At 38.8% G+C, this 12,375-nt stretch overlaps 1 protein-coding gene across 3 annotated transcripts in view; it reads left to right on the top strand.

Annotated features, from left to right (window-relative positions):
• The first annotated feature begins 407 nt into the window (after positions 1-407).
• The window catches only part of obsl1b (obscurin like cytoskeletal adaptor 1b), a 47,863-nt gene continuing 35,895 nt past the window's right edge, over positions 408-12,375 (top strand). For 2 of the 3 annotated variants that reach the window (XM_049484550.1, XM_049484552.1), the window contains exons 1-5: positions 2,871-3,712; positions 6,364-7,484; positions 10,668-10,937; positions 11,052-11,312; positions 11,428-11,733. In XM_049484550.1, coding sequence (XP_049340507.1) covers positions 6,470-7,484; positions 10,668-10,937; positions 11,052-11,312; positions 11,428-11,733 — 1,852 coding nt within the window. In that variant the 5' untranslated portion in view covers positions 2,871-3,712; positions 6,364-6,469. The other variant, XM_049484551.1, reaches the window with a different exon arrangement.

Raw genomic sequence — 12,375 nt, forward strand, 5'->3', positions numbered from 1 at the left:
ATACTGTACTGTAAGTTATAATAAATATAATTTAAGGTAAATTATGTTTTAATTATTTTATCAGTGCTAATACAAAATCACTCTTAATGGAAACCAGTGACACCACATGCCGTGAGTAGCGACCTTAAACATGTAATTACCATGTTGCCATGTGTTTTACTTTTTGTATGTTTCTTATTTTCATATAAAGCATTTGTGTGCATTAAATGTACAATATTTTTGCTTGATAATGGAGGCTTTATGTCAGATTTTGTGTATATATATATATATATATATATATATATATATATATATATATATATATATATATATATATATATATATATATATATATATATAAAATCATTTTAATTTGCGCCTTATGTATGAATTGTATCGTTCAGATTGTAAGGAGCAGTAAAGCCACTCCACTAAAGTACAGCGTTATACAGGAGTTTCAGTGAAGCTCTCCAGCACCCAGACTGCCGTTCAGAGGTGGGCATTCTTGGCCTTTAGCCTGCTGCTAAACCCGGCTAGCACTGCTGAAGCAGTTTTAGCATTAGCTGCTAAACGTGCTAAGGGTTAGCTCTTTCCCCGTTCAGAGGTGAGTATATCGGACTGTATCCTGAGCATTTACAGTGTTAAAACAAGCTATGTGGGACGAACCGCTAGCTAAAATCACATTGACTTATCGAAACACCCAGGGTTTCTCAGTGTAGTGCTGTCGGGTAGCATTAGCAGCTAACCGCGGTTAGCGCTAGCGGTTAGCCGTTAATGCTTAGCCGCTAATGCTAATGTTTCTGCACCCAGCCTTAATAGAAATCTGAAAATCTAAGGTTAGTGTTAATGAATGGAAGTGCAAATAAACAGTTTTCAGGAGAGAAATCAGTGTAGATTAATATCCAGTTCGCTTGACTTTAAAATATGTTTTTGTTTACTTAAGCTTAAGTTACATGTTGAACTAGAAGGAAAACATCCCTGTTTCTTACTAGCAGGGTTTGTATTCAGTCATGAAAAACCTGGAGAAGTCATGGAATTTAAAAATAGCAATTTCCAGGCTTGGATAAGTTTTTGAAAAATATAAATACACAAAAAGTCATGAAAATTTGGTCTACAAATCTTTATGTTTCCATTTATTGACAGAGAAAATCTATTTTGAGCTAACAATTTTGTCAGCTCAGTTAATTTAGTAATTTAGCCCTACACAATAACTGTTAGAGCTCTCAGGAACTGACACACGTTTTATTATTAAAATTGTGTGTTGGATTCCTTTTAGGCCTACTATAATCATTTTTTTTTTAAATAGTTTTAGTTACATTTGGTTATATTATTCATGTCTGCACTGGTGTTTTAAAATTGTATGGGTATTAAAAAATTGCCATGAAGGCATGGAAATTTATTGGTTAAAAGTGTATGAACCCTGTACTAGTGTTGCATAATGTGCCTTATAATCTGGTGTGCTTTATGTATGACCATAAATAGAGGTTTATTGATAGTGCGCCTTATAGTGCAAAAATACCATTCAAAACCACCCCAACTCCCTGACTTAAGGTGCTGGGTGGAACAAAACTTTGAATACAACTTGATACTGGAAGGCTTTATACCGTCTAGTCTATAGCTGGCATTAGGCATAGTAACTATAACTTTATGTTTATCTGCTCAAGAATATCTATTCTATTGGCAGAACTAAATAACCCTGCTGTAAGTAATATAAGGAAAAATGTGGTGATTTTAGTTTCACTGCCAGCAGGGGGAGGGAAAGAGCTATTGATTGTTCAAGGAAGATTTGCAAGGAATTAAACTGCATTTCTAGCATTTACAAAACCCCCAAATGTTTAAGCATAGATAATCAGTTTACAAACAGACTTAAAATAACAGTAAGGCTTACATTAACATTAAATTATCCTTTTTATCCTTAATTAAAAATAATGTTTCAGCTTTTGGCCCAAAAGCCACAAATATAAACCTTTTTAATGGAACTAAATGGCACAAACAAAACAGCCACAGCCTTTCTTACTGTTAGAGCATTTGACAACCTCTTCCACTTGACTTAGCTTTTTTAGACTTAACATATCCGCTTGACCTAGACAAACATTAATAAAGTAAGTTCCATAATGATCTAGTTATATTTAAAATCTAGCTTACAACACAGGCACATGTGTGTGGATGAGTGTTTGTTGCCTGCTGCATTTATATCATGTTGCTTACATGGTCATGGTCATGGTCACCTTAAAAAAGCTTCCATGCCCATGCCATACAGTTGTGTTCCTAGAGAGCTAAAAGTGTTACAAAGTCCATGTGAATGGAGCGTGTTTGTTTTTGCCAAATGAAACGGCAAATGACTGGATGTAGTAACTCACTCTTTTGCTTTACTGTGGACTTACTGGGGTCCAGAAATCTATTTAGACTTTACGGTTATAAAGAGTAAAATGTTAAAGACAAGGAATGTAAAGTGCAGATTGGTTTCAGAAACAGAAACACAGAAAGCTGTCAGTGCTGCTAATTCCCACATAATTTAGGAGAGTTCTGCTCTAATTGTAACTGAAGGACGATCAACTTAACAGCCAATCAAAAGGCAATAAACAGAAGCTCGGTTGAGACAGCCTGTTAGTATTTTGTGTACACTCCACACTTAAAAGACATTACAACCTTAAAAAAGGACGCTAATGTCCTCTTTAGTTGCCAGGGGTATGTAGAAGTTTCAGAAAGAGCACTGCTAATCCCTGTAAGTTCATACAAAGCGGCTAACGTGAACTGTTTCATTTGCCAGGATGCTCGTTTCAGGGCCCAGCGCGAGATCGGATTACTTCCAATGGCTGAAATGAGAGGAGGGAGTGCAAGACTGAGAGACGTGAGCCTCTAAACAGCTGAGGGTCAGTGCCCCCTCTGCTCAGTCTCGCACACCACACGTGCATACAGATCCCCCACAGATTTCACTGTTGATTTTGAAAATATTTCCAGTAGGAACCGCTTATTTAATAAAATCTTAAAAAGACCTTTCTGTAATGACTGACAGTTCCCTAAAGATCATTTGTGTGGAACACTAGAACACAACTGCGTTATTGTTAATGACTGGTGCGTGTCTCTTTTAGAGAAACTACCTTTGGAAGACCATGACAAGCAGTAAAAAACAAAGCACTTCTGTACATGAAGTCTAATGGCTTTGGATGTGTCAGGAGGCTAGAAGGCTGCTGCCCTTCTCCTTAGGTTTTATTGCAAGGTCTCAAGTAAGCCAAGTAATCTGCCCTGGACAAGCCATCCAATCTATCTTTAGCCCCCGCGAGCAAGTGAATGGAGAGCCCGACTTATCTTCACTGCTGTCATCGGGACTGCCAGTATTTTTAGGGGACAGCAGCAGCTGCAAAAGCATTTAACGGTCTTCCACGAACAATGACACTCGGGGTGTCTCAGGGCTGAACACCGCAGAGGTAGTGGGAACACTGTAGAGTACAGAGGGACGCTGTCAAACAGCATTGAGGAAAACAACCATTATACCAGTGCGGGGCAGACAGAAGCCTGGCAAAATGTACAGGTGATGAGGAGTGGATCAGCGGAAACTTTTGTGAAGTTGTTCTGAAGACCGCGTCTCGACAAATCACACAGGGATTTACATCCAGAGCAGCGAAAGAAAACAGGAAGTGAGCATCCAGAGGAGCAGGCCTTACTTTAGTGGCAGGATCAGAGGCCTGGTGCGGAATGTATGTCTACAATCAACCCTAAAGACCGTGGAGAGGTAGGTCACATATGGGTTGCAAAGTGCAGCTTTGGCGAGGTCAGAGGTCAGTGTAATTAAATGAGAAATACAAACAAGAGGTTAATCTCCTCATAAACCCACTTAGTGAAAACCATAAATCTAGTTAAATGTTGATGATTTATAGTTTGATAACTAGATGAGATCAGCTGGGATATAATTGACATATACTTTAAAGCTTGCTCTTTGCAAAATAAATGGATATGGCTTATGGATATGATGTGCTCAGCAATTCGTGTCTGGGGAGTTATTATAATAAACAGTATTCAATATCATACAAATTGGCACATCTTTATTATCATTTTAATTTATAGCTTGGATTAGGTTGTAATAGGCTGTAATATTACAAAATATAATACTCCGACTCTTAGTATACAGGTTGGAAACCAAAACAAAATATCTGTTCATTTATATGTACAGTTTGTATAATTTACCATTGAGGAGAGCTGATCTCTTGTACCAGAGCTTGTTTTTCTCATTTAAATAAACCTGGATAAGCATGCATGTTGTTTTCTTAGATCCATAATTGTGCATGGTTAATTATTTGGTGATGCTGTGTTGATACAGATATGTTTATGATTTTCTGTTGTATACATGTTTAAACTAACCATGGATTGGAATGCTGACAAAATAATGGAAAATAAAATATAATGGAAGCTAAAAGTCTTTTTGCCTTGTAAAAGAAAATTGTTAAAAATATGATTTCAATTATTGTGATGTGCTCTGTATACAGTATCAGTTGCCTATTATGATCACTTCAGTGTTTAATTTTGTTGGACAGCATGTTGTCTCAGAACACTATTTTACATAGATAAAGATAATACATCAATACACATTTTAAAGAGTAATTAATTAAATATTAAGAATAATTGGATTTTGTTCTGAATAAATAGATCAACAAATTCATTGATGCCATATGCACACATTGTACGATAATTTAATATGGTAATTGTTGTGAAGTCTCATATCAGGCTTCAGTGGTATTTCGTTATAAAGCTGTCATCTGATCCGCCAGTGGTTGCCTTTTTAGTGTAGATGTTTTTACATATTGCTTCATAGATGGGAGATTACATGGGTTAAGCTAGAGCTCAAACACTTGGCTAACAAATGGCTAAAATCATTTTTTAAAGGTTGTTTGTGTAACAGGTGAGAAAAAGTCTAGGGTTTCTTGGCGATCGCTATGAAATTTTAAAGTTTCACTCAGAGTGCAGTAAACCACAGCTCATCTGCACACAACATTTCACACATTTCACTGTCATGTTAGAGGCCTAACAGGGTATCACTAGTGACGTGATGAACAACAACTCAGATTATATGATTCCGCCTTCACTTGAACTAGGATTGTGTTCCTTGAGAGGTGTGCTCAGAGGCTCTGGACTAGCAGTAGCCTATATGTAGTGTACCCTGTAAAGCAGATCAAAGATCTTTGGCTGGTGATGCAGTGGCAAGTAATTTCATGAGGCCAATCTAGCAGCATGATCAAACTTGAGAAGCCTACCATAAAAAATCAGACGAGGGGGTATAAACCGGACTAAAGCTAGACTTGGACTTCATGTGTCACAGACTCTCGACTGCTGGAAGGGTATTTTGGAATGAGGGCATCATTCGAACGCGTGCCTTACTTTTCCTTCGTCTTGTTTTTTTTTTTAAAGCAATGACAAATGAAACTAATTTTGACAATGACATTTAGCAGCTGAATTCTTCAGTCTCTCTGCCAAGAGGGGTGTGATGAAGGCAGAGCATATTTTGCATCTGTGTGCTGGGGTCTGCGGGGTCTGTGTTTGTATGTGCACGCGTGTGTATAGGGTGTGCTTTGTGATACCTGACACATGCCCTCTCGCAGGCCTTTATTTAGGGCAGACTATATAAAGCACTTTCCCATTGAAATACAGCACCAGCTGTGCTAGCTATGTGTTGTGGCCACTGTTGCACAAGGCCTGTTCACCTCCAGACCGTTGGCTTCGGTTCCTCGCACACACAGGGCAGATAGAAAGTTCTGGGGAGTAAATGCTCTGGCGAAATGCAATCCTGTCCTTTCCCCATCAAATCCCCCGGTGCAAATACCCCCACCCACGCTTACACTGGAAAAAAATAGGCAGAATAAATCCAAACTGTACAAATACCTTGAACATAAATGTATATATGTATATATTTTATATACATAAAATATGTTTGTTTACTTTGTCTGGTGCAGCAGTGGACAGTTGATATAGTTAACACCCACAGTGATGATAAAATACAGAATGAGTAATATAAGACAATCAGCTAGTTTAGGGGGTGACAGCAATGAAAAAAGAGGTGGATTTAGCTTAAACAACAGTGTCAGGCATGCAAAAAGGCTTGAGTTACTGTTTATCTAGAACGTGCATGTTCTACAAATGTAAAAATCTTGAAATAAAAACCTGTCTGCATATATTACACTATTTTCTGCTTAATAGAATTGTGTGGTTTGCTTAAATTGAATTACTGAAAATAAGTACCTTAATTTTTTAATTAATGAATAAATATAATAAATATGTTATATTTTCAAATATGTAATATTATATCTTATTTCTCAGTGTTCAGTTTTTTCATAAACAAAGTTTATTCCCTTTCCGCTTTAAATAAATGACTCTATCTCTTTTTTTATTCAGACACTTAACTATTACTGAAACGGACAACGAAGATCTCACTTCAGTGAGACAGAGACTGAATGCCTGAAGCCTGTTGGGCTGTGGTGAGGCTGGCAAGCAAACAGAGATGGATGTGTTTGGTGGAGCACCGCGGTTCCTGGCCTACCCTCGTCCTGTGGTGGTGCAGAGTGGCACAGATGCCGTCCTGAAATGCCAGATAGGAGGGGATCCTAGACCAGCAGTTATATGGGAGAGGAACAATGAGAAAATCCACCCGGGGGGCAGATATCGCGTGTTTGAGGACGGTAATGTCTACAATCTCATCATTACTCTAGTGACTGCAGAGGACAGTGGCCAGTACATATGCAAGGCCAAGAACAGTATCGGGGAGACTTATGCTGCGGCAACATTGAAAGTGGAAGGCGAGGCTCAGGAGATGGAGCAGAGGGAGGAGAACAAGCCTCGTTTTCTCATTAAACCCCTGTCTACGCGTGTGGGCCGAGGAGAAGACGCTGTGTTCTCGTGCAAGCTGTGGGGAAATCCTAGGCCTGAGGTGGCCTGGGAAAAGGATGGAAAGAAGCTGAATGAGATCTTTGAGAGCACACATTTCAGTGTGGGATACCAGGATGGAGGATGGTTCCAGCTAAAGATTTTTAAGACCCGGGCACCTGATGGAGGTGTCTACACATGCAAGGCAAGGAATGAGTTTGGTGAAAGTCTTGCTGGAGCTGTGCTGCTGGTGGATGCGGGCCCGGGACATGAAGACGAGGGGAACCGCAATGGTTATACCAATGGCCACTGGAAGGGACATCAAGGAAAGCCGAGGAGCGGCAGACCGATTGCAGCGCGGCTAAAAGATGAGCCTCTGCCAAACTCAGCCAAAGTGAAAATGTTTGCGGTGACGGAGGGAAAACATGCCAAATTCCGTTGCTATGTGACAGGCAAGCCCAAACCAGAAATTATCTGGAGGAAAGATGGGAGATTAATCTTGTCTGGACGGAGGTATCTACTGTATGAAGACAGAGAGGGGTACTTCACACTGAAAGTCCTTTACTGTAAACAGCAGGACAATGGGGTCTATGTGTGTGCCGCCTCCAACACTGCAGGACAAACGCTGAGTGCAGTCCATCTTTCTGTGAAAGGTAAGACTTGACCATAAAACCTATTTAAACCCCTTTATCAGGCCAGGATTTTTGTCAGTTTTTTGCTTGACATTACACCTCTAAATCTTAAGGATTTGTATTCAAGCATTACATAAAACGGTTCCATGTTTTCAATAAGGAACTTTACTAAAAATAATTGTAATTGTAAAAGAAAGTATAGAAAAATAGTCAAGTAAATCTGCAACTGGTAAAATATAATGATTCAAATGATAAAATTGGGGGTGCCGAATGGGTCAGCGGTCTAAAGCGCAGGTTCGAACCCCCACTCATGCAGCTTTGCCATCAAGCTGCCGGCATTCAGAGAGAGCAGAATTGGCCCTGCTCCCTCCAGGTGGGTAGATGGCGCTCTCTCCCCACATTACTGTTAGGTCGTAGGCGTCTGTGTACTGATGTATCAGAACCGAGCCGCTGCGCTTTCCTCCAAGCGCGCTGTGATGCTGCTCGGCAATGCTGCATCAGCAGCAGCTCGAAAAGGAGCGGTGGCTGACTTCACATGTATCGGAGGAGGCATGTGCTTGTCTTCACCCTCCTGGTGTGTTGGGGCATTACTAGTGATAGGGCGAGTTCTAATGAGTGGGTTGAGTAACTGGCCGTGTAAATTGGGGAGAAAATGGGAAAATTTTGAAATAAAAAAAATAATACAAAAATAATAATAGTAATAATAATAATAATAATAATAATAATAAAATTGGGTCTTTCCTAAACTTCATTTTGATATCAATACAAATCAACCAGTTTATGGTCTCCAAAGCTTTTGTTTCATTATGGTTGTCTAGTTTTTATGTCTATTTTCAAACATGCAGAATTTGGGTTGATTCCTGTTACTGATCTGAAATTATTAAGTAAAGTGGAGAGAAAACAGGCAGCTTCTCCAAGTGTCCTGTAGGAGCACTCAGATTTTCAGAGTGTAAATAATTTATTTCACTGCAGAGAATAAGGGTTTTGCATCACTTACACCTGTAGCCCGTATATGGGTCAAGGCATGTTAATGCTCAGATCACTGTTGCTTTTTAAGTTTGCTGTATACACAGCTTGATTTTCTAGTGCACAACCATTTAAATGTTAAATGTTAATATATAAATGTTCTGTGTTTAACTGTGGGAAATGCACCTTGGGAGCTTTACTCTACTGACCAGGCCATACTCATTAAGATAAAGTAGATTCCATGCAGTCCAAGTCTGCGAAGTCACTTAAGCTTTGAAAGACAGGGGGGTTGGGCAGTGCACATGGCAGTGATCTCTTGAGGTGGGGTCATATTTCTGGCATGGTCAACCAAATCGTTAAAGCAAAATGCTTGCATTGCAATACCAGTTCACAACCATGTCCTTAAAATCATGTACCACCCCAGCACAAGTGACAGTATAAAGTATTATAGCAAGCATGAGAAATAAACTAGTTAAATGCTGTCATATGCATAATCCTGTACATGTTGTAGTTTGACAATATATATTTTTTTATGTGTGGATTTTGTCTTCTAACTGCAGCTTGGTTGTGTTTGTTTGAAACTGCCTGGCAGGAGTATTGCTGTTTTAGCATATTTATTTTTACTGCTCTGCTGATTTCCATTTCTGTGAAAAGCTAAGTAAAAAAACTGATTTTAAATTCCAAAGAAATTCCAAAGAAATACAGAGTTAAAGATGAAACATTTTTTTAAATATTTAAAGTAATTATAAGATTTCTATTTTTTTTAGATTCTTGCATCATTTGATATAGTCCATTATAGAGTTTGAGGTGTGTTAATTTTCATTATCCTGCTGTAGCAGACATAATAACAGTTGTTTTTCTTTGAAAGTCTAATTTATTTTTTTGCATGCTGGCACACTGAAGTCTGTCCATGTTTGTTCTTTTAAAAAGTGAAATTCCGCAGTTAGCCAGAGAGCAGTGGTTTTACCTTGTTTACTATTGCCAGTTTTGAAGCTCCACAGTTGACTGACATAGTGATTCACCAAAAACAGTTATTTCCTTTAGGGGCTTTCCCCTCTAAATCACACACCTAGAATATAGAGAGCACTAATTATAGGTTCATTAAGATACAGTTATTAGAATAACCCAAAATGGATGATGTAAGAAATGTGAGAATTGGTATGAAAGTCTATGACTATTTTTGCAAAAGGTGCAAGTTAGACTTTGATGAAAAAGCTTATGCAGTTAGAGTTAGAATTAGAGGCCATCAAATAAGAGCAGAGGTAATAATCTAGGCTTAAATTTAAGGTTAGAAGTTTCATGCATTTCAAAGAAAGCCCACTTTCAGAACCCTCACAGAAGACTGAATAGGTGCAGCTCGGCAGACTAGTCACAAAGTTAAAGCCAACACTAAGACTTCCTGATAGAAGCAACACTTATCTTCGATTCACATCTCCAACAGCTTGTTTTTCCGCTAAGTGAGACACATGGAAATAGCTTATTCTATAGGGGAATCAGTAGAACTGTTTTTACTGAGAGCTAGAGTGCTGGACTTGAGAAATTGAAGGTTTTAACCAAAACAAAGGTCACCCATAGGTATTCTAGAATAGCAATTATAATGACTTCTTCTGTGGCTAGTAAAAGTTAAGAGAAAGCATTTGTATCCGTCCTAAACTGGCGACTTTACCGTATTTTTTGCACTATAAGGCCCACCAGGTTATAAGACGCACTGTCAATAAACGTCTGTTTTTATACAAAAGGCACACTGGATTATAAAGCACATTCTTTTTATTTGGGTGAATAAAGCATTTCAGTTCATTTACAGTAAGGTTAAATTTCCAGATTTCCACTGAAGCTGGAGCATTAGCGGCTAACTTCTAACGGTAATGCTAATGCTGCTCCAGCAGTTCTAGCCAGGGTTAGCAGCAGGCTACAGGCCGACAATACTCACTTCTGGACGGCCAAAGAGCTAGCGCGGTAAGCAGCTAATGCTAATGCTGCTCCAGCAGTGCTACCCGGGGTTGGCAGCAGGCTACAGGCTAATAATACTCACTTCTGGATAATTAAAGGTGTGAAAGATACAGTATTAGTAGTATTATACCATTATAAAAGCACTAATTTCCACAGCTATGCAGTTGACTTATTGTCAAGTATAAACTTATGAACTTAACATCATTTTTGTTCTTTTGTCATATGCACTAAAATTAAGTCAACTCTTTTGAATGTATTTTATGAAACATCTCTCATTTTCAACAACAGAACCACCTGTAAGATTCAAGCAACCACTCACTGACCTTCAGGTCTGGGAGCGGGACCTAGCCATTCTTGAGTGTGAAGTACCGGAGGACTCTGTGCCCATCACATGGTATTTGGAAGACAGGCGGTTACAACCAGGGGCCAAATATGGAATGGAGGAGTGGGGTACAAAGCGGCGACTCACAATTCGTGACATTGGAGTTGATGATGATGGCATATACTTATGTGAGATGCCGGATGGAGGAAGAAGCATTGCTGAGGTAGCTGTCAAAGGTAAATATCAGACATCAGAATCAGTTTAAAACTTGCTGAGCAGGGACATGGTTCAGAAAAATCAGAATGTACATTTGAATTTTAAGCTTTTTTGCATTTGCACCCTCTCCGTAGGTACTATTGTAAGAAAGCTACCAAGAAAAGTGGATGTTCTTGAGGGAGAAAATGCCGCATTCTGTGTGGAAGTTGAAGAGGAAGAAATGGACATTCACTGGTACAAAGATGGGGTAGAGTTAAGGGAGACACATCAAACCATTCTGAAGTCCTTTGGTAGAACTCATATTTTGGTCTTTGTCAATACTACACCACAAGATTCTGGCATGGTCACCTTCTACGTGGGCAGATCAAAGACATCATCTCAGCTAAGGGTGAAAGGTTATATATCAGTTTTTATCTTTTTTATCTTAATGTTCTGTGTGTTTTTAAAGGCTTTATGGCATTACATTGCATTAAATAATCCCACTATTTTCTGTTGTTCATGCCTTCTCAGCTGCAAGGCACTGTCCACCCAGCTGCCCTATAGGAGTGCAGATAAACACAGAGCGTGCCAATGCAGCGCTGCTGTCTTGGGTTCCAGCCCAGGACTCTCGGAAGAATCCACCTTCTGGCTACATCCTAGAGAGACAGGAAATGGGCTCTCAGGAGTGGCTACAGTGCCTAACTACTGACTCAGCAACCTCAGTAGAGATTCTTGGTGACAGTGTTCCCTGTGAGGCTGACTATAGATTCCGTATTTGCAGTGTTAACAAGTATGGAAGAAGTGGATATGTGGAGTTCCCTCGAGCAGTTCACCTTGGTAAAATGATACATATTTAATATATATATATATATATATATATATATATTGTCTTAAAAGTACTCATACTCCTTAAACTTTACCACATTTTTTCACATTTCACCCACAAACCAAAATTTATCAAAAATCAAAGCATATTCCTGTGCTTGAATGACCCAGTGAAAGTCCAGACCTAAATCCCTTTAAGAAGACTTGAAAATTGCTGACAACCTCTGTCTAATCTGACATTGTGATACTGGGCAGCATAGGGGTCTTTTGGCAGATGTATCAGAGCTGGGGATATGGAGCTTTCCTCTGGCTGTCTATTGATGCTGCATCACTACATGTTTATGAATTTTTTGGAGTATTTAAAACTTTGGAAAAAATAAGAGACCACTTAAAATTACGAGTTTCTTTGATTTTACCAAATTGAAAACCTCTGGAATATAATCAAGAGGAAGATGGATGATCATGCTGTAAATGACATTTTTTTTTATTTAGAATTTAGGAAATGTTGTCAGTAGTTTATAAAGTGTTTATTTTACTCAAACATATAACTATAAATAGTAGAATCAGAGAAACTGATTCAGAAACTGAAGTGGTCTCTTAATTTATCTTCCAGGGCTGTATATTCCTATTCATGTAAACCCTTTAAAATGCAAT

This window comes from Astyanax mexicanus, chromosome 11, assembly GCF_023375975.1.
Source record: "Astyanax mexicanus isolate ESR-SI-001 chromosome 11, AstMex3_surface, whole genome shotgun sequence".
Classification (NCBI taxonomy): domain Eukaryota; kingdom Metazoa; phylum Chordata; class Actinopteri; order Characiformes; family Acestrorhamphidae; genus Astyanax; species Astyanax mexicanus.